At 39.5% G+C, this 23,210-nt stretch overlaps 2 protein-coding genes across 2 annotated transcripts in view; both read left to right on the top strand.

Annotated features, from left to right (window-relative positions):
• Positions 1-977: 977 nt before the first annotated feature.
• On the top strand, positions 978-4,273 carry dph3 (diphthamide biosynthesis 3). Its single transcript, XM_058403854.1, has 3 exons — positions 978-1,156; positions 2,042-2,116; positions 3,653-4,273. Exons 1-3 carry the CDS (start codon positions 1,049-1,051, stop codon positions 3,725-3,727), a joined length of 258 nt encoding a protein of 85 aa, XP_058259837.1. The 5' UTR covers positions 978-1,048; the 3' UTR covers positions 3,728-4,273.
• A 1,758-nt stretch (positions 4,274-6,031) lies between these two features.
• nck2b (NCK adaptor protein 2b) overlaps positions 6,032-23,210 on the top strand; it is a 45,033-nt gene continuing 27,854 nt past the window's right edge. Inside the window, exon 1 of the mRNA XM_058403853.1 lies at positions 6,032-6,241. The gene's annotated coding sequence lies outside the window, so the exon portion shown is untranslated. The remainder of the gene's footprint in view (positions 6,242-23,210) is intronic.

Genomic DNA, 23,210 nt, shown 5'->3' with positions numbered 1-23,210 from the left:
TCTCAGTACAGACTTACTTAATGAAAATTTGATTAATTAGTTTATAATACACTATATTGCCAAAGGTTTTGGGACACCCCTCCAAATCATTGATCGTTTTTTTTTTTGTTTGCAGTTTTGAGTCCTGACCTCAACCCGACAGAACACCTTTGGGATGAATTAGAGCAGAGACTGTGAGCCAGACCTTCTCATCCAACATCAGTGCCTGACCTCACAAATGCATTTCTAGAGGAATGGTCAAAAATTCACATAAACACACTCCTAAACCTTGTGGAAAACCTTCCCAGAAGAGTTGAAGCCGTTATAGCTGCAAATGGCAGGCCAGTTCCATATTACATTCATGTGCATGTAAAGGCAGATGTCCCAGTTTTGGCCTGGCTCACAGTCTCTACTCTAATTCATCCCAAAGGTGTTCTATCTGGTTGAGGTCAGGACTCTGTGCAGACCATTCAAGTTCCTCCACACCAAACTCACTCATCCATGACCTTGCTTTGTGCGCTGGTGTACAGTCATGATGGAACAGGAAGGGGTCATCCCCAAACTGTTCCCATAAAGTTAAGAGCATGAAATTGTCCAAATTGTCTTGGTATGCTGAAGCATTAAGAGTTCCTTTCACTGGAACTAAGAGGCCAAGCCCAACCCCTGAAAAACAACCCCTGAATTCAATGATTTGGAGGGGTGTCCCAAAACTTTTGGCAATATAGCGTATATTAGAGCCATGGAGGTTGTTTCCTGATCTTTCCATAGATTGAACACATTCGATCTGAGACCACCATCTGAGCTAGTGCTTCGACTATATTAATTACAGCTTCTTTTCACCACCAGAAAAATTCTTAAAATTACCAATGTCCTCGATCCTCCAGACGCACTTTTAGAAACCATGGTGTTGATTTTGTGTGATAGAGTAAAATATAACATCCACACAGTAGCCTCTAGTGGCCGTGTACATCTTAGCACTTTGGCTAAAAATGCTCTTACGTCATATGTCTGCGCCCTTCAGTGCCGAAGCCGCGTGAAACTTAACCCTCTTGAGTAGTAAGACTTTAAAATGTCGGTTTTTCACGACGAGGTTGAAATTGAAGACTTCGAATACGACGAAGAAACAGAAACGTATTACTTCCCGTGTCCCTGTGGAGACAGATTTGCTATCACGAAGGTAAGTCATGCGATGAATTGTACTACACCAGCCGGCTACTTTACTTACTGCATTGCGTTACAGGGTCATTAGTATTTACTCCAATTTATACTCAGATGCTGTCTTTTTAACTACTTTATTACTAAAGAGATTATATTCATAATGTATTTATTAAAGCGAAGGTTTTACTTCCGTCCAGATAAGTATAGATAGATAGATAGATAGATAGATAGATAGATAGATAGATAGAATGGCCAAAAGATGGTGGAGAACTGACCATCACACATAGATAGTGGATCTTCCCAAACTGTTCTCAAATAATTAAAATCAAACAATTAATATGCTCTGACGTTAAGATTTCACTGTAACTAAGGGGCTCAAACGTACTAGATGTTCCAGCATGACATTGTCCTTGTACACAATGACATGCCTTGTAGAGAGGTCCATGAAGACACCTTTTTACCAAGGTTGAAGTGTAAGAGTAGCCTTCACTGAGCCCTGACCTTAACCCTACTGAACACCTTAGTAGTGGCTGAACTGAGTGTGCCAGATGTCTCACCTGACATCAGTGCCTAACATTCCTAATGCTCTTACAGCTGAATGACCGAATCCTCTCAACCCCATTCCAAAATCAGGTGGAAAGTTTATTGTAACAGCAAATGGTGGACGGAATATGGAATAGGATGTTCCGCAAGCACATATGGATATGATGGTCAGTGGGTCAGGTCTCCACAAACATTTGGTCGTATAGTGTAGATAAAAATCTCAAATCTTCGTTACACAATAGCTAGCAGATGCTGGCTGAATAAATGACTTGTTTAAACTTGTATAAACTTTTTGTCTTAACTTTGTCACTAGTATCTATATGATTTATAAATCAAAAAATGTAACCCTTGTATTTTACAGGAGGATTTGGAGAATGGTGAGGAGGTGGCCACCTGTCCAAGCTGCTCACTGATTGTCAAAGTAATTTATGACAAGGCAAGTAGTTCAGAGTAGTTTGGCTGTGTCTCAAATTCCCTTTATGAACTGATTAGTACTCTTCTTATGTTTGTTTTGTGGTGTTTCTTCTGTTTCTACTTCTTCTGTTTGTTTTTTACCTTTGTATTAAGTTTCTATACTCCATCTTGAAAGAACCTTATTTTGCGATATATAATAGTAAGTCTCAAAGTGAACATTTTCAATGGTGTCCCCTAGGGCTAGTTTCTTCTGTATCACCAACACATGGGCTAAATGAGGGGAAAATGTATGTCACAGGGTGCAGAGCTAGTATAGTGCATGCTGTTACACATAGACCTGTTGTTGTGACATGGGAAAATGAACGTCTCTTTCATATTGTATACGGTATTTTAATGAGCTTGCTTAGCAACTGTCTCAGGCAAGACATCTTCAGATTTTATAGCAGTACAATTTGCTAACATTTTTTTCCCAGACACTTCCAACATTTTAACATTTTGTGAGCTTAGTATTAAATTTCAGTTTAGTTTTATTTGTGTAGTGCTTTTTACTATGGACAGTCGCAGCTTTACAGAAATATATAAGTCAAGTCAGGATATAAATGATGTATTTTAAATTTAACCCCTAGTGAGCAAGCCAGAGGCAAAAGTGGCAAATAAAATCTCTCTGAGACCTTGAGAGGAACCAGACTCAAAAGGGAACCCATCCTCATCTGGATGACACCAGATAGTGTGATTATAAATCATTTCTCTTCTATAACTGTGACCTATATGGCATGCAAATGAACAACCAAGAGATTCAGATGCTCACACACACAGACATGTATTTTATTGGTGCTGGAGAAAAAGTGTATACAGAACATTACAGTGATGCGTACAAAATATAAACTGAAAAAAAGGGTAATATATTGGGGGTTTTTTTGTTTTTTTTTAAAAAAAAGGTAGACATACATGGAACACAAAAGGCATATGTGCAAGGTATTAAGGGGTATGTACGGTAATGAATTAAGATGGAATTTACATATGTACATGAGATTTTTACAATAATGCTTTGGGGGGAGTTAAAAGAAAGGTTAATTGCTCTGTAGACGAATGGCCTATGGGAAGAAACTGTTCTTCTGCCTGGATGTCCTGGTGCTTTGTGCTCTCTAGCACTGGCTACAGAGCAAAAGGTTACATTTACATTGAAGAGGGTTATGGGCCTTGCTTAAGGGCCCAGTGGTGGCAGTTGTGGGATTTGGACACATGACCTTGGGATCAGTAGTCCAATGTCCTAAATTACTGAACCACCAATCCCCTACTCCTAGTTTAAAAAGGGAGTTGGCTGGATATGGGGGGTCCAGAGTGATTCTACCTACTTTTAGCTATTCTTTCTAATTTTAACATGAAGTTTGTTTTGTTGAATTTATCAACTGATCACTTGTGGAGAATTGAGTGCTTGAATGATTTCTGGCAATTGCAGTCCAAAGGTATCTCCCCAAGGATTTATTTGATCTCTCATTCAAATAAATCCTTACAGTAGCAAGGTCACAACTGATTAGAACTATTGTTTATTTTTCAGGAGCAGTTCATGTGTGGGGAAGTCGTCGATGCACTTCCTGCATCCGAAACAAAACTGGAGGTGGCCCAGAGATGACAGCTTATCAGATCTAAATCTATACCTGGAGATTGTTACTGTGTAATGAACATTGGACCTGAAACCCTTAGATGATACAGAATTGTAGAACCATCGTGGAAGGAAATGATTCTTTTCTCATGGACTTGAGACACTTGCAACAGCAGCATTTTGCACATGGACTATTAGTTTTATAAATGTTATAAACATATTTATTTTAATACTATACAGCGCTTTCTTGTCTGAGTTTGTGTTGCTTAAATTCTGGATCGTTTGAAACTTGTTGTATGGTATACAAACAGCAGGGGGTGCTGCTAGATCATAAGGGAAAATCCCAATTTTTTATGGCTCGGTTGGCAGAGGTTACTGAGTTGAAATATCCTAATTGAAACAGGTTTGGGAGGTAATGATGGGTGTGAGTAGGACAAACATGTTTATCATAGGATAGTATATAAGACACCAAACACTAAGTATCACCTACACAGGGAATGGTTTTGAAATGCATATGAGAAATTTTAAATAATCTGAATATTAAATGGGATATGATTGCATTAAGGTTGCATTGCCACTTAATTCATAAGTCAATGATTATTTAACAAGTTGCATCAGTATGCATTTTGAGAGTACACACAGTGGTGCAGTGTGTAGTGTTGCCACCTCAAAGGGTCCTCATAGGGTTGCTGGTTCAATCCAGAGCTCAGGTTACTATATGTGTAGAGAGAGAAAGATAAATGGATCTGCTATGGCTGATGATAAATGTGTGTTTGTATGTGCATGGTGCCCTGAGATGGATTAATCCCATTCAGGTGTATTCCTGCCTTGCTCTCAGTGTTCCCTCTTTGATAGTCTCTGAATTTATCATACAACTGACCAGGATAAAGTACACTATAAAAGTTATGGGACACCCCTCATTTAAATAATTGAATTTCGGTGTTGTTGTTCAGGGTTTAGGCTTTGACCCCTTAGTTCCAGGGAAAGGAAATCTTCATGCTTCAGCATACCAAGACATTTTGGACAATTTCATGTTCCCAACTTTGTGGGAACAGTTTGGGGATGACCCCTTCCTGTTCCAAAGCAAGGTCCATAAAGACATGGATGAGCGAGGACCTTGACTGGCTTGCACCAGAGTCCTGATCTCAACCCCTTTGGTATGAATGTGGAGACTGCAAGCCAGGCTTTCTCGTCCAACAGGCCTGACCTCACAAATGGGCTTCTAGAGGAATGGTCAGAAATTCCCTTAAACACACTCCTTAACCTTGTGGAAAGCCTTCCCAGAAGAACTGAAGCGGTTATAGCAGCAAAGCATGGGTAATTCATGTGCATGTAAAGGCAGATGTCCTAAAACTTTTGGCAATATAGAGTAGTTGAGAGCTCTGTAGCTGAGGGTCACATGTCCCGGCAGTGGCTGGCTCACAGTATTCAAAACCTTTAAGTAGTTCAACATAGAACTGCTGCTTCTTTAGATTAGCAAGGTTTACTCAAGTTTAATAGATGTGGTCAGCAAATTGCTGGGAGTCTGGTATCAAGGGCAACTTTTTCTTCCGTCCATCTTGCAGTGATAGCTGGTCTATTTAATGACTTTAACACTTTTAGTATTGGCTGTGGGGATGACCGCTAGGTTTTGATCTAAATATTATGCTAAACTGACTCGCAGTCAAACCAGAGCATAATCAGACCAAATGCATGTAAATGATGCATCAAAACAGCAGGTTGTTTTATGATTTCTGTTTAATAATTCGGGGATTCATTCGCTGCATTCATATTCATATTTCCAAACATTATTAGCGCATCTGGCTGCGTAATAGAAGCTCTCAATCTCCTTGACTCAGCTCTGAATAATGATGCTAATGGTGCTCCGCGATTAAAAATGTCTTGCCATAATTATCACTTAACAGGTTGGATAGATTTCCTCTCCAGATCTGTTATTAGAATTTTTATTGTCCGTTGGTAATAAAACACAAATCTTCGTGTGTCCTGACACTTGAAAAATGTATGCGACAGAGCTCAGTCATTTTACTGCACACAACAATATCTGCGATTTCCCTCAATATAATAATAAAGTATCTATTTTACTGTAGACAGCCCAGATATACACATCAGCGATAAGAGGATACACGCACTGTAGAGAACATTCACTAAAATTAGCTCTGACTATGTATTAGTTAAAGTAATTTCTGGATAGTGTGCGAATTGTGTCCAAAAAATGCACACAACCAAGCACGTTCACGTGCACGTTCATTAAAAGTCGCTTTAAAATGCGCTTTTCGTGATTTGTGTTTTGACGCCTGAACATTGCGCGTGACGGTCCTGTCCGGGCGGCGATGACGTCACGCCGCAGCCCTTGGCGAAGGAGCAGCAGCAGCAGCAGCAGAAGCAGAGGAGGTTAGAGGACGAAACGAAACCCGGGGAGGCCTGCCGAACACAAGCACCACGCATTCTCACAATAAAACTTTCGCATGTTGAGGATCCGCAGCAGAGCACGAAGTTCACCGCTGCTGTATTCGCTGTCCGATCCGCTCGAAAGCGAGCCGCAAGGTAAGCCTGACGTTTAGCTAGCAGCTCGCTGGAAAGTTGGCTTGTGGTTGCTCTGTACATGTGTGTGTGTGTGTGTGTGTGTGCGCGCGCGCGCGTGTGTGTGTTTAATAAGAGATGCATTGGCGGGACGGTTTGGACGGGATTTAAAGTGCGATTTGCGGAAAGTACCGGCACGAATGCAAAAGAAATCCAGAAAGTTTCATCTTACGCAAGCGAGACTGACATACGTTGTTTACTTGCTTTGCCGATTGTATACTGGACAAATAAAAGGGAATGGCTTTGTGTAGCCGCGCGCGCGGTAGCTAACGTTAGTAGCTACAACAGTACAATAGCTGGACACTGCGGTGTCTTTTCGCTACTAAACCATCGTTTGCGTTCCTGTCGATTTTCAGAATGAATAGTAAACCTGTTCTGCAGAATGTTTTAACACGATGCACCTTGCTAGGATGTAGGGGTTTTTGTGTTTTCCACACACATGCTCGCAGCATCCTTTTGGTTCCACCGCGTCGCGATAACGCGGTTAAGACGCAGATTTTTTTTTTACCTTAATAGTTGTAACTAAAAGTTTTGACACAGTTCAAAGAAACTACGCGTACATGTGGTCAGTGATGGGACAGTTGGGGTAGAATGTGCTGACTTGTGCTCTGAATGTGCTCGGGGTGTGTGTAGGGTTTGTGGAAAAGGCCATCTGTTTTCCTCGCTGACGTTGCCCAGGATTTACCTCACGCTCTGTGGCTGTCCACGGCATACAGGCAATGCACTGGGGTGTAGATAGCGTAAATGTCGCTGACAGGAGAGGTAGATTTTGAGTAAAAAGTAAAAGATCCGTTTTTTAATAACAGGTTTTCAGTTACAAGGTTTATTTATTGGTAGATTTGCAGCGAAAGCGCGAGACTCGGAGAGGGGCGCGTCCGACTGTAGGGGCAGTCAGGTTAAAGGTGCTCCTTCTCTGCACTTGATAGTCTTCAAGGGCACATTACTACAAGGAAAGTCCACTAAAGCCTTTAAGTCTTGCTTCAACGTTATGTTTTAGTGGATTGAAAAAGAGGGATGGGATGAATATAGGTGTGAGGTTCCTTTACAGGTAGACGTATAAGTACTGTTGCTGGCCAATACGCAATGATGGCGTGGTGTGTTGCTTTAGGCCATCCCTACCCTGAAGTGCTAATTTCAACAGGTTTATTTCTTTTGTATCCATCTATCCATCCAGTTCCCACGCGTCGACGGGTACAAGACAGGGTACACCCTGAACGGGGGGGCTAATCCATCACAGGGCAAAATCAAACACACTCACACAATATGAGTCATTTTACAGAGGGAGGAACAGGATTTTGGGTTGCTCCCTGTTTGGGGTCATTAAATCACATCATTTGGTCCACCTTTTTCGATTTGGCACAGGTTTTACGCCGGATACCCTTTCCGATGCAACCCTCCCATTTTATCCGGGCTTGGGATCGGCACTGAGAGTGAACTCTTCAGTGGCTGGGTTAGCATCCTGCTCAGGAATCAAACCCGGGCCCCGACAATGAGAGCTGCCGTGACCACCAGTAGGCCATAGGGGAAGGAACTGGAGTACCCGAAGGAAGCCCTTGAGGCACTGGGAGATGTGTAAAGAGTCAGGATTCATACCCCAGTCCTGGTAGTGCAAGAATGATATGTTAACCACTAAGCCACCGCTTACCTGTACCACAATTTTTACATTTTTTTTTTCAGTTGGACGATGTATCATACACAAGGCATGATCAGTTGCATTACTCAAAATGAGCAGAAAACAGTTAAAGTGACGCTGGAAATGAATGAATACTCTCTTGTTGTGGAAAGGTTACTGTCTGTTACAAATCTCTGAAACTCCTTTATGAAAGACTCCTTTCATAAATATTAAATTAAACTTCTTATATGTTCAGTACTGTATTATCAGTTATAAAATTAGATTTTCTTATTAGATGTTGTTTATTTTTGCTCTGTCGGTTGTCTCATTAGTTCATAGCAGTTATTGTTTTATATAGTAACCATAAAAAACAACTGCTATAAACTAATTATTTTAATTACAGCCTGCACTTCTGTCAGAGGCGGTTCATGGGCCCTTAATTTGTCTTCAGTTAAAAGCAGAAATAGAGTCCTGAAAATGTGCATCGCTGTTTGATGAATGCACAAAGGCTGGTTTATGTTTCTGTGTTCAAAGCATCGTGTGCAGAGGTGCACTAATGAACTGATGTTTATTCCTTCAGAAGCTTGATAGTGACCAGTGCATATCTATGGTGCTGTAGGTGAACCTGATTGTTTGAGGCAGGGAGGTATGTCCTTTTGCATAGCTCAAAGAAGTTGTGACCACTTTTCCATGGCTTAATGGCGCTGACTGCAAACATGGCATTGCTCCGGTGCAGCTCTGTAATGTGGACCTCTGAAAATAAGGCTTTAAAGAAACTGTGTATTGTATCCTTTGATGCATGCATATCAAGCAATTCATTCAGCAGACTGCATAATGAATTAAGCTTTGTGTTTTAAAGTACAGATTATATTACACAAGGTGTAATTAACATTTAAATGTAATCAAGCTCACACACCATCCTCTGAATTATTCCTTTTTAAATCTCAAATCAGAATAGGCTTCCAGGGTTTTTTTTTTTTTAAAAATAAAAAATAAAAACACTTACTCCTAAGCATGCCCTCGAGAGAAAACAGTGCAGTCTACAGTCAGCAGGAACTAGAAGATCTGGTGTAAGAGAACACTGTGGCTTACTGGTAAGTGACTCTGATGGCCGGCAATCAAACCTTTCTGTGCAGCAGAACTAGATGAAATCCTGAAGACATTTACATTGCATTTAGGCAACCTTTCCGGGCCGATTCAATCCAGGGTAAATGAAAACAATTCGCACATTTACAACAGTGAATGATTCAGCAAGATAGTCGGAAAGGAAGTAAGTAAGAAAATATTTAAAATGATTTATTTAATAAGGTTTTTAATCGATATAAATGTGGCTTCAGACATCAATACAAGATATTGAGTTGATTCCGTTTGCTCTCAGCTTTCCTCAGTAGAAGTGCTGTATTGGTGCACCTATCCACATTGGCAGGAAATATAACATGAGAGCTTTTTTGTTTGGTTTTGCCCAGTGAGTTTCACTTGGCTTGTGAAAGTGATACAGGAGATATAGTCTCTATGCAGCAGACATTCACAGAGGACTATTTCCCTCCTGCAGCAGTACTGGCAAACCACATGAGAGGAGACAGAGATGGAAATCCTGCTGGTGTAGCTAGCTGCTAGTCAGTACCTGACTCAGCATTTTCGTTCAACTAGAACTGGGTGTGGGGGAGGGCGAGGTGAAATGTAACAGAAACCCTTAAATGTGGGTGAAGTTACTGAAACATTGCTTACAAGAAAGAATTGCTTATTTTAAGCGGTTTAATACGGAAGAAATGTACGCTGTGTAATCAGGGATCTGAGCCGATGAGGTCGGAAAACGATTTCAGGTGGTGTTAAGGTTGAGTTTTACCAGCTCTTTAGACAAGAAACTGACTGGAATCGATCATATTATACAAAATTGCCATCAACGTGCACATTCTCATATTGTATCTGCATTCCCGCTCTGTAGAAATCCATAGACCATGTGAATCCATTAGCCCGGGTGCGGAGTGATGAGCTGCTCAGCATGTGTGGCTGATGCATCTTTTATTAACCATCTGGGGAAAATAGCGCCTCAATATTTAATCAGGCTAGTGTGCCTACTCAGTGCCAGGAAAAAAGAATGACTCTTACTAAAAATAGACACTACTGGAAGTTTCAGTGAGAGGGACAAATGATAGGCCTATTAAAGTGAACTGAAAGCCACGTGTTGCTCTTCATTTTTTTTTAAAAGACAGTTTTGTTGCACTAGCGGAAGGCCTCTGAATAAGCTATTCTCAGATAGAAAAGGTTCAGGGATGACGTGAGTTCCTGCTTAGGCTGGAACCGAAAACCCTTTCTATACTTTAAAAGGGTATTTAATCCACCGTCATGGGAAAAAGAAAGTACACCCTTCTTCAATTTTAATTTTTTTTTTAAATTGAAGCATAAATCACGTTTTGTGTGGACCTCACCAACATCACATCATAAAAAAACCAATAACATCGGGTGAAAACAAAACACAACAATTAAAAAAAAAATGCATTATGCAGTTGTAGTAAGTATATAATTCAATAGCATGTAGAACAACCTTTAGCACTAATAACTGTGTAATTTCTGTAGGAGTTTGAGTCTGTTGGAGATATTGTGGTCCTCTCTCCTTTATAACATTGCTTAATGTAATGAAAAACAAAAAAAAAAATATCCTCTGAGCAGAGGTTAGAGGAGAGTCCAGACTTGTCTCAGTTGACAGGAAGTCTATAGTGAACAACATGAATAATCCACAGCAAGAATCTGATGGTATCCTGGGCACAGACTAACTGAAACTAGGCAGTTGAGGACTGGGAAAACACCAGGCACCAAACTTTTTCTTCTTCAACAGTCAAGTTTCGGACATTCTGTGCCTCAGATACCTGTTCTTGGCTAACAGGAATGGAACCGGATGAATCTTGTGCATGGCTGAGGTGCTTTTCAGCTCACCACACTTGTAAAGAGTGATTATATGAGTTACTGTGTCCTTGAACCAATCTGGACATTTTCCTTAGTCCTGTCTTCTCACCAGTGTTTCCACAGAGCTCTGTCTCACTCAGCGTTTTTTGTTTTTCGCACCATTCAGTTGAAACTCAAGAGATTGTTGTGTGTGAAAATCCCAGGAGATCAACAGCTTCTGAAATACTCTAAGCAGCCCATCTGGTACCGACAGCCATGCCATGGTTAAATAATCTTCATTCTGATGTCGGATGTGAACATCAGCTCTCAACTTGTTTCTGATTTTTTTGCATTGTGCTGCAGCCATATGATTGGTTGTCTGGATAACTGAATAAATCAGCAAGTGTACAGGTATGCCTATTAAAGTGAATGTGTGTTTTTGTTTATAGAAGTTGGTGAGGGTCTCACAATTTTTAATTAGGCCCTGATAAATAAAAATGTAGACTTGAAGAAGGGTGTACTTTCTTTCCCCATATAACAGGTCTCCTTTTATTTTGATTTAATAACTTAAAAATGTACACATGGGTAGAGGAAATTAAAATGTCCAGATCCATAGATACACATGAATGTGTGATCTAGAAATGCTCCCTGTCTCCTCTCATTACAATCAGCTAAGGCATCTCCTAGCAAACAAAAGTATTTTCAGTAATTTATGCCAATTTATTAGATCCACATGCCTTGGGTCAACACTGTTTGTCTGTTTTACCAGGTACTTACCCTAATATTCATTTTGTAGCTATATATCTATTCACTGTAGCCCTTCTACTGTGCACATTTTGCCAGCTCTCTTCATCCCCCTCCGCCAGTGGAAAAGGCCCACCACTGACAGTGTTATTTCGATGATGGACCATTCTTAGCACAGCCGAGACCTCTGCTGGGTCAAAAGCTGTCCATCGACCAAAAATATATCCAGCTGACAGCAATTCTGTGGACATAAGTGACACTGATGATAGGCTAGAGGATGATTAACACAAATGGTACATTAAAAGTATGAGCTACAATAAGTGTAGAGTGCTTTTAGCTATGACAATGTCACCGCTGTCCTTGAGGCCGCGGTCCATCACACAAAAATGATCGTCAGTGGTAGTCCTTGTGTTTCTGCCTTTTGCTTATATAATCACTGTGTGTGTGTGTGTATATATATATATATATATATATATATATATATATATATATATATATATATATATATATATATATATATAAAATATAATATAATTAGGGCTGTCAAAATTAACACGTTAATAATGCGTTAACGCAAATTCATTTTAACGGCACTAATTTTATTAACGCGCGATTAACGCAGCGTGCATTTTCTTTTTGACCCTCGGCCTTTCCCGTAGTTTGGGAAATGGGAGATGCAGCAGCAAACCGAAATTGAGAAAGAAAAACGTCTTCTTTATATATAAAACCATGTCTGATGGTTCTGTTGACAAGACAAAAGTCTGCATTTATTGTGGATGTGAATTAAGTTCTCACCGCAGCACGTCGAGTCTAAAATATCACTTGATGGCGAAGCATACAGCCGATACAGAGAGCTCTCCTGCCCCTCGCCAAAGGCAGACAACACTAGATTGTTTTCAGCGGAGATGTAATGTGAACCTGTGTTTTTTCTATGTTCTTTTCTTCATGTGTTTGTCATGAACAAGTTATTTGAAAAACATGTCTATATTTTTTATGCTCTATATTTAAGGTGGTTTCAGTAATAAATGTACACTTTGCATGTTTAGAAAAAGTGATCTGAAAATGTTAACAGCCTTGTGTAAGTAAATAGCTCAGTGCAAAGAAAGAAGTAATTGTTTTCTATGTTCTTTTTTTCACAAGTTTAATAGACATGAACAAGAAAAATCTCTATGACCTTTGAAACATGTCTAGTCTTCATGCTCTATGTTGAATATGGTTTCACTAATAATAAACAACATACATTTCAATATTTGTCCATGCCCATGTTGATTAGAGTATTAAAAACTAAAAAAGTATTAATTTAAGTCACATTTAGAATGGATAAAAATGTGCGATTGAGTTGCAATTAATCGCGAGTTAACTCATGACAATCATGCGATTAATCGTGATTAAATATTTTAATCGATTGAAATATAAAATGAGAGAGTGTATATAACACTTGTCTGCCACTTATTTATTATTTTCACATTTATTCAGTAATATTATAGTAGTATATAGTGTAGTAGTAGTATTTGTTTATTTTATTATATCTTATTTGTTATATTTTGTACCCTTAAATTCCAGTGTTTAGTATTTTTGTGTTATATTTCAATTTTATTTTATTTTTTTATTTATCACCTTTTTACCCATGCTTGTGGATACTGCTGGAAGTTGTATATTTCCCATTGGGATAAATAAAGTATCTATCTATCTATCTATCTATCTATCTATCTATCTATCTATCTATCTATCTTGCAGCAACACAATGTGCATACAGGTCACTGGTTTTGTCAGTGTTCATATCAAACAGAAATTCAGAAACTGCTGATCTCCTGGGATTTTCATGTAAAGCAGTTTCTAGAGTTTACATGGACTGATGCAAAATCATTAAGTAAGTGGCAGCAATGCAGGTGGATACACATTGAGAGGTCAGAGAAGAACAATCAGACTGGATGGCTGGACTGGAGCTGTCAGAATGGCTACTATAACTCAAATAACCATTCTCGTAAGAGCTGGTGAGGAGAAAAGAACATAAAACACCTTGAGTTCCTCTCTGAGGAGCCAAGGAAAGGAATCCAAGGCTAAAGTGGACACAGGCTCACTGATACTCTATGACTGAGTTAGAGTTCAATTGAAGATAATGTTATCTTACAAAAATCAGTTGTTATAAACTGCATAATGCTGACTCTATAGCACATGGTACACCATTTGAGACATATGGCCATTTATCTCTGCCACTGGCAAGTGAATTATTACATTCCTAAGGGATTTAAGACTCTCGCATAACAATCCAAATCTCACCTAACATACCAAATCCCAAAGCAAAGGACTCAGGTATTGCTGTTCTGTATTGCTTTGTGGGTGGTAAGTGCAGCGTGTAATGAAAACACAGTATCAAGCCTTTAGGCTAACCTACTTTATTTGCTTGCTACTTGAAAGAGCTTTGCTGAGATTTATTACAGTGAAAAGACTCCCAGGGAGACACTGAGTGCTGCTGCCTCTTTGGGTGATGTGAATGACAGTACCAAAGTAAACTAATTATTCTGTGGGACTGTGAGGATTTTTAACGTAATGTAAGTAATCACCTTGCAGATAAAAGCATTAAGTTTCCTGCAGCTTGGCCAGACTGGTGGCTACTGAACCCCTTGGAAATTATGGAACCAATCCTTTTGTTTTTACTATACACAATAGATCAGAATTTAAGATTTATTTCCTGTTATTTGCATCTAGATGCTACAACAACATGGCCCCGATTTTTTGGGGAGCAGGAAAGGGGGGATTTGGGTTAGGGTCTGGTAATTTACTTATGCTGAAATCTTTTGGTTTGTTTGCTCTGTGTTTTGGATCATCGTCATGCTGCATGATGCATTTCTCTGCAAATTGACAGACAGACAGTTTCTGTAGACTTGGGAAGTCTTTCTCCTGCTACCATCATCCGTAAAGATTAGTGATTGTGCTCCACAAGCAGCCCTAAGACACTACCACCACCATGCTTTACCAAATGAGCTTGTATGTTTCTGATCATAAGCAGATCCTTTCTTTCTCTACACTTTGGAGAGGTTTGTATTCAAATTTAGTCAAATTTCAGTTAAATTCGTAATGCTGATGGATTGCATCTTGTGGTATCACCTCTATATATTTTTGCTTTCTACATCTTTTTTGATTTTTCACCTCCGCCCTAGGTTGGCTTGCTTTTCTACCATAGACAGCTCTCTGGTCTTAATGTTGGTGAATCCCAGGGCTCAGAATAAGCATAGACATTCAGAGCTATTAATTGCAGTCTTGCAGAGCACACCTGGATAACAAGAAATACCTGTGTTGTTGATGTTCTTTCGGCTGCTCCCTGTTCAGGGTCACCACAGTGGATCATTTGGTTCGCAACAAGAAATACCTGTGTAACACATCCATAGGTGATGGAATCTATCTATCTATCTATATCTATCTATCTATCTATGGTCTTGATGTTCCAATACTTCTGGAGGGGACTGTTGTTTTCAAAAGTTATGTTTGCCCTTTTGGAACAGAATGACCTACAAAAGTCAGACTCGTGTCAATTTTCTTCTGACTCCTGGAATTGGTCTCAAGGTTAATCTTCATTGTTGTTAAGTGGTCAGGATATCAATTTAAAAAACGCAACCAAATTTCAGTTACTTGCAGCTATCACAGCTATCATTCCAATGTATTTTCTATATGAATTCATGAATCGTCTGATGAAATCCAGTTTCCACACAGAGTTTCTTGAGATGCGTCACATATCTCTTCATATTTAGTCCACTGGTTGTAACCTTTTTCAGTTTAGAGTCTGATTTAGCAACTGAAAGTAAAACACAAGCTCTTTCCTGTCAATTTGAATAGTATTTGAATAGTGAGATTTGTTTTGACACCTCTAGTGTGCTGTGCTCCTTGTGGAAATATGTGCTGTCCGTTCTGTTTCACAGGTCGTGTATATCGTGAGCTTATGGTTAGAGAAAGCATCTGTTAGCATGTCAGTTGTCTGTTGTGTATAATTTACCGTCGAGTTATACACAAGGCTGTATGTATTTGCAGTTTGTGATGTCGCCTCTTTTCGGGAGCCTCCTGGCTTCATATCTGCCACCGATAATTTGTTGGATTCTTTAATCTGCTTTTGCCCACTTCCTTCCTAAATCTGGTCCACTTGTTTTCTTCCCTTTGTCCAACTTCCAGTTTGCATATCTATATCTTCAATTTACATGTCTGCTGTGCACCATTTCCCTCTGAGTGTGATTTTTCTTCTGGAGAAAAGGTCAGCAGTTGTACTGAGTCATTTTGAATGGAGCTGTCGCTCACAAAGCCACAGCTCTAACATACATTATACATCCCAGGGTCTGATTAAAACTTGCTGCAACAAACGCCAAACACATAATGACTGAAATTGACGTCTAAGACGAGTAAACATTCAATTTCAACAACGCCAGCTACGGGAGCTGCATTCATCGATTCCACCATGTTTTCTGACTGACATTCGTCCAATTTAGAAACTTGGAGCTAAAAGAATATCCTGAGTTTCCTCACTCGTAATCACAACTGCGTGGTGTTCATGTGCGTTCAAATCAGAAATACGATCTTTCCGCCATGTGATAGAAGAGGAGGCAGTTTAATCCATATCTTGGCAGATCTATGGATATTGCTTGTGTGTGTGTGTGTGGTAGACAGGGTGTAATTACACTGTCCTTTCCCGATTTAGACCATAAAATCTAAATGTGTGAAAAGGTAGAGTGTTAATGAATAGATTTAATAGTCTTATGGACTGGCACTCGCCTTGTTAGTGTTTAGCAACTCAGGAAACTGTTCCAATACTAAACTGCACATTTATTTCTGGTGGGATAGTTTTTTTTGCCCAAAGATACAGCTCCATCTATTTTAAGGGCGTCAAAGTTGTGAAACAAGCTGTTGTGTTTAGTGATTTTAGCCATATATTTGCTAAACTGAGTTCAGTTCGGTTGGCTTTTGTTGCCATTCAATGCATTAATAATGTCAAAGGAATTTTAAAAATGTATGGAGGTGTAATTGAGCTGAACCACGTCATATGTATAACGACACACCAGAATTTTTCTGAACATCTAATTTGTATGAAACACACTCTAACTCATGCAGGTGTAAAAGACAAGATAAGCCAGTATAAAAGTAGACAGCTGGAAAAATACATTTAAGACCCTATTAGGTCAGATTTAACCTGATATCAGACTTAATTAAATTTTTATTTTTAAACCTAGATACATAAATGCTTACGTATAATTTAATTTTGAGCAGATGTTTATTTGAGATAAACAAACGACTGACAGAAATTTAATCACATGCTGAAACATCCGCAGTATTTGCTATATTTATTGATGATTCCGATATGATTCAGATGGAATCTTTCAGCTTGTTTTAATAGTACACTCAGATTTACATGCACTCCAACCAGACACGAGCCTCATCTCACAGATGGCGAAGATTAAATTGTCGAACAAGGAAACTGGTTGGGGGAATTTGTGTGTGCTTGTTCTACTGATTTGCCTGATGCAGCGCTGATGAATAAGATCCTCCGTGATTGTAATTTGCTTAGTAACGAGCACAATGCAGTTGTAGCGCACTTCTGTAAAAAGCATTTAAGGCGTCATCGTTCTAAAAATATCCGAGCGACATGCAGAGAATATACAATTGTGTGAGGGGTGAAAAAGTTTTTGAATACTTTGCAATTACCTTTTGAGCCACTTTGGTTTCATGTGAAAGGTTTAAGTGGTACTTTAGCTACTAAGCTGGGTAATTAAATGGTGAGTTGAATCAGGTGTCTCTGTGCAGAGAAAATCACCGAATTGCACTTGAATCAGCTTTCCAAGATGGTAATTGATGCCCCCTTTTATAGATTGTTGTACTAAGAACGTACAGACATGATTTTGAATGCTCTGAGATGGTTGTGTGTTCATCTTGGGAGAACTAGTTTTCTGTGTCTGCAGTGTTCTTGAGGAGATCCACATCAGGACAATGGCTGTGAAGTTTGAAGAGCCTCAAAAGATCAAGATGTTAACAGAAAGAAAGTGTGATTCGAAATAACGTTGATAGTAAGCTTGATTAAGGGTTTGTGGCCGAAGTGAACTACATACTATACTACTTGACAGTTGGCGTATTTACCATACTACTCGTATTTGCCATACTGCTTGAGTGTGGGCGTATTTACACCTGGCTCATATAGGGTGTTTTTTTTTTTTTTTTTTATTGGAACCTGGCTTGTTTAGACATGAATTTGAGCACTGCAGTCATTCTCAGATCTGTATCGAAACGATCGTGTCGAGGCCGCCTCGATTGCAGATGATCTCTCGAGCAGGTCGCTTATGGTGAGAGAGCAATTCAGGCCAACTAAACAACCTGTATAGCAGCGCATGGTGGGAACTGCATAACGTAGCGTGTTTAGTTAGCTAATGGGGTGCAATCAATCGTGGGTTAATGTGTCTGATGGATCATTGGTGATGAAGAATTCTTTCAGCACACTCATAAGCTCTTTATTTGAAAATGATGAATTCCCACCCGAAGTGATGACTACAACTGAAAAGAAAGCCATAATAATCTGCTAATCTGCTGACTATCCATGTAGATAGATGAGCAATAGAAGCAGAGCATAACCTGGATCACAAACAGGTGCACACTGACCAATAAGAGGACACTTTACTCACATGTAACTTGCTTAAACACATTTTGAAATTTTGTGGCAATTCATGGCGGCAATTTCAGTCCTCCATTTCTGAACAAAGCACAGATCTACAGGCCTGAAAACACCCTGTTTCCATCCCTGGAGAGGAAGAAGTGCATGCTGTAGATCCAGGCTGAAAGAAACGGCAACAGCCAACAGGTGGTGAACGCTATATTGCATCAAACATCCCATTGTGAACTCTCTTTACGTAGAAAATGAAACCCCACTAATCATCCTGTTATAAGCAAATAACGGATCTGTCTATGAGATAAGCTCCTGCGATCGCTTTCTCTCTTTGTTGTTTTTTTGTTAAGCGCACTTAAAAAAAACAGTAGAGCTTGTCAGGTTACTGAGAAGCCAGAAATTGAAAGTGAGCTTCTTTGTGAAAAGAAAATATATTGATGGTGGAGACAAAACATGCAAACGTTAAATAAACGTCCCCGAACATCACGTCGTCAGTGATTATGCGTTTTGATTTGTTAAAAATTACAAAACCTTTTTATTGCTGGCCCACTGTATTTGGACTAGAAATACAATTTTGAATAAAATTTTGTTTTTCATTCACCCCAAGAGCAATGTCGGTGAGCGTGGTTATTAAAAACTGATGAATGATTGCACACATGTAAAAGCATGGGAAACTAAGAGAGAGAGTGAGAACACTTCACTTCTGCGAGCACTGAGGACTCGGACTTCTTTAACTCTTGCGTGCCACTGTACTCTATACATTGCTCTTCATTCAAAGTGCATTTGATGGGACCGTACTCTCATACTCAGTCATGCTCATGCTGTTTATTAAACACCATTAAAGAAACATGCACGAAGAGTTCAGTGCTAGTGGCACACAGTAACAACAGCAGAAGCCATGTAAACAGAGCTGAATGTTTCGTGATGTAACTGGTTCTAAATCTAAAGAAAACCTGAGAACCTAAACCTGAAAACAAGACGTTAAACATTATCTAAGTAAATTGAACTAATGATGCATATGTTTCTATTGCTATGCAAACACTGGCATTTCAACATCTTTTCATTTACTCTCACCTTCACCTTTCGGCTATGGGTTAGTTGCTACTAAAATTCATGTGATTAAGTCTTACAAGGACAAATCTTATCAATCGGAAAACCAAAAGGATGATGTAGCCAGTCATAATTAGGTTAAATACATTATTGCGGTCACACCCAGTCCTGCTTTGTACATACTGATGTATTCTGTAACAAAACTAAAACAATAGCTATCCATCTATTTTTAGAAATGAGTAAGAAAAAACATGCCGCGTTGGAGCTTACCCGCTGAGATACGATTGGCTCACGCTTCAGTAGAAACAGAACAGGTTTAGCTTGCTCGCAGTGTATACCGAAGGAAGTGTGTGTCAGACACTTTTATTTATAAAAATACAACCCACTATTTACATGCATCATCACTACAGTCCAAGCAGGATTCATTCAGTGAAGGGGTGGTTTGCTAAAAAAAAAAAAAAAAGCCAACTTTAACTCTTTTTCAAATCCATTTCCAATCACTGAGATGTCCATGATCGATATTTATATTGATTTTACTAGTCAAACCCATTTATACAAAGTGTTTAGATGGCCAATTAGAATCATTTCTGCTAACGAGAGACAGTTGCTGAACATGAAAGGGTCACTCATTATAGAAAATCTATCAAATTTTAACATTAGTTTAATTTAAGTTATAATGTAATGAGAAATTTGTACGTCATTCTTGTGGGTAAGCTACACCCACGTTATAAGTTTCATACATCTATTGTGCAACTAGCCACAGAGCGTGTAAGCAGGAGATCGTTTTATCCAAGGATGCAGTTATATTATTTCTCCTGCGTTATCAATCACAGTGACTAATCTAGAGGAAAATAGCTTTCCATTTCAGGTTGCTGAAGACTAATGATGTAAGTGTATATATTTGAGTCGTAGTAAGATGAATACGTCTATTTTCATGCAGTCTATTACAGTTTATCCAGGTGTAATGCACTGTGCCAGACTAAACTCTCCTTCACACAGGAAGTAGAACAATCGACACACTTTCTGACGGTTGTCTAACTATCCTTGTGAGGACCTTTTCCCAGTCCTTCCAGGTTTTTGCAGAAAGTAACGGTGAAACATCATGCAAACTTCTCAGATATCCAGAGGAGCTTGCAGTTTATCATCACTGCAGATTTCTTTTGCGGATTTGGACCAAGACGCTCGCTGTGACGTCATGACCACACACATTTAACCAAATCCATTCACATGTCTGGAACATGAGTACAGCTATCATAGAAAGTAATTACATTTCTTTAAAAGTTGAATCTTGTGTTTACACTTTCATCGATTCAGGTAGTTTTCCACAAAAAAAAAAGAAAAGCTTCTTTCCACAAGACTCCTAAACAGCACTAAAAACTAGCTCACTCCCCATCTCCATCACTGACTGTTACACTGTTTGTCGCACCTTACTTATTAACTCAGGGTTTGATTATTTTGTGTATTTTTTGCATAAAGGAGATTTGCAAAGAAAGAATTTCATTGTAAGGTTTAAGCTGCTGTGTTTTCACTGTGCATGTGACAGTAAACCTCATGAATCTTGAAAGTTGCTTCTCAGATTTTGAAAGAAGCTGCAGCTAAATCAAGCCAAGAAATCACTAAAATGTATGTAAAAATTATTGTAAATAAAAGCTTGATTCAAACATTATCATGCAGGGACCAACCCACAAGGTACAAACTGTCTGATATTCCTATCCTGATCAGTGTGGGGAGATTTGGTCACATCTAAATACAAAAATATGCACACACACACACACACACACACACACATACATACATATCCTGAGAACAGAACAGGATGGATATGTGGCACTCACACAGTGATTATTTTGGATGTCTCTGTTGCTGATTGCAATGAGATTGGAATAGAAAGCATACTGTCTAGCTCTCTCTCCAGCTTCTCCTGCATCCTCGTACCCAGAGTCTGCCCCTGCGTCACTCCTTCACTGAGTCCTGCTGCCCTGATGGATGTTTTGTATGGTTATTATGGGGAGAGCGCTCGACTGCTGATGGATCACTCAGTACACAACTGTGAAAACTCAAGTGTGAGAGGAAAAGCGACAAGAAGTGATTTGAACAAACAAGAAAAACAGGAGACGTGTGTCATACTGAGTGAATGCTAAAAGGCTCAGTGCAGTTGATTCCAAACAAAATGCAGTGTGGACTTACTTAGTGAGTGAGTTGAGCAATCACTGCACATCTCACGCTGTTTCTTTGTCTCTCTCTCTGTCGTCCTTTCCATTTCACAAATAGCATTTTACACCAAACAACATGGCGTGTCTCACCAACCAAGCCAACTGACGGCAGTGTGCCCAACTCTTTTCAGCGGAAAGTAGCTAAATAGATAGCAGAACTTGACAGAGTTAACTGTTTGCTTATCAGAGTGTTCTGCATGAGAAAAAATGGACATATACAACAGGAAAACCTCTACTTTATTTCTGTAATGTAAGAGAAGAGTGTTACACAATAAAGTGTGTGGGACCAACAATAGTGATCAGTGAATAGTTGATGGGAACAAGGGGGGGCCTGTGATTAGTTATTGGCAACAATGGTAATCAGTGATTGGTCATTGGGAGCAATGGTGTTCTGCAAATGGTTGTTGGTAACAGTGGGAACTAGTGGTTGGTCAATGGGAACAGTGGAGATCAGGGATGGTTCTCTTGGACATTAATGATCAGTGATTAATTGTTGGGAAAAATAGTGTACAAAGATTAGGTGTTGGAGAAAATGTGATCAGTGATAGAACTGCTTGATGTAATTGTGGTGGTTAGTAATTGGAACAACAGGAACTGGCGATTAGTTTTTGGGCACAGTGGTGATCAGTGATTGGTTGTTGGGGGCAGTGGTGATCAGTGATTGGTTGTTGTGAACAATGATGATCAGTGATTGGTTGTTGTGAACAATGATGATCAGTGATTAGTTGTTGGGAGCAGTGGTGATCAGTGATTGGTTGTTGGGAACAGTGGTGATCAGTGATTGGTTGTTGGGAACAGCAGTGACTGGTCATTTGGAGAAATGCAACAGGGACCAGTGATTAGTTTTTGGGCACAGTGGGAACAATGGTTTATTTAATGTCGGCTAAGTTTGTCACTCAATCTGATATATCCTACATTATTTATGTAGAGCACAGAGTAACAGCCGCCTTATGTTATACACCATGTAGGACGCAAAATAAAGAATAACTTGAAATTACTGTGTAAATAAATAAAAATAAATCACTTTTATGTTTGTGATGTTGCCTTATACATTCACCAGAAGTAGACCATTACACACACTCACTATTGAAGTGTTCAAAGAGAAAAGCAATTCTAGCTGAAACACTATCGCAGCGATTTTGTAACAGGTTTATCCGAGCCACATCGTCCAGTGGGAATGCAGCTGCGTTTGCTTCACTGTAAGTCCAGTTATGGATTAATCACTGGCATAAAATCCAGAAACAAGTTCAGCATCTCTAGTAGCAGCACAGGCTGAACTCTGACAGTCATGACAGGACTATGTCACTAGTCTACATAGCTGGAAAACTACAAATCATCTCGAGTACGAATCGTGACGTTTCCTTGATGTTTCATCAGACCTTCCTTGGCAGTTGCATTCCTCCTTTAGGCAATGCTGCTATGTGAACAGCCCCACACCTGAGACTAACCCTGTACACAGCAACCCTTCTTCTTTCCCTATCTGAATGCAACATGCAATACTAGATGTTTCTGCGAAGCTAATACCCCCGATTCGCCTGTGCTGGGAATTCTTTATTCCAAACACATTCATTATAGCGCTAACCTACATTTCAATGCCCCAGGGTTCCATACAGGAAGATGCAGTTACTGTGATGGTAAACATACGGAAGCCTCATAACAACATTTGAACAGATATTTTCCGGAATTGAAACCTAATGCTCCTTTTAGTGTCTTGTCAGCTTTGTGTGTGTGTTTATACTGTTGCCCTGTCGGTCTAGGTTTCGATTTGCCTTTCACATTCAAGGGAAAAGCAACCCT

This window comes from Hemibagrus wyckioides, linkage group LG11 (genome assembly GCF_019097595.1).
Source record: "Hemibagrus wyckioides isolate EC202008001 linkage group LG11, SWU_Hwy_1.0, whole genome shotgun sequence".
In the NCBI taxonomy this organism is placed as follows: domain Eukaryota; kingdom Metazoa; phylum Chordata; class Actinopteri; order Siluriformes; family Bagridae; genus Hemibagrus; species Hemibagrus wyckioides.
The sequence above is the reverse complement of the archived record's forward strand: the minus strand, read 5'-3'. Positions and strand labels throughout refer to the sequence as shown.

Bases quoted from the DNA above. Each gene is read 5' to 3' on its own strand.
- dph3 (XM_058403854.1), top strand. From the start codon at position 1,049: ATGTCGGTTTTTCACGACGAGGTTGAAATTGAAGACTTCGAATACGAC. The intron at 1,157-2,041 runs GTAAGTCATGCG...TGTATTTTACAG, and splicing joins ACAGATTTGCTATCACGAAG to GAGGATTTGGAGAATGGTGA. The intron at 2,117-3,652 runs GCAAGTAGTTCA...TTTATTTTTCAG, and splicing joins TCAAAGTAATTTATGACAAG to GAGCAGTTCATGTGTGGGGA.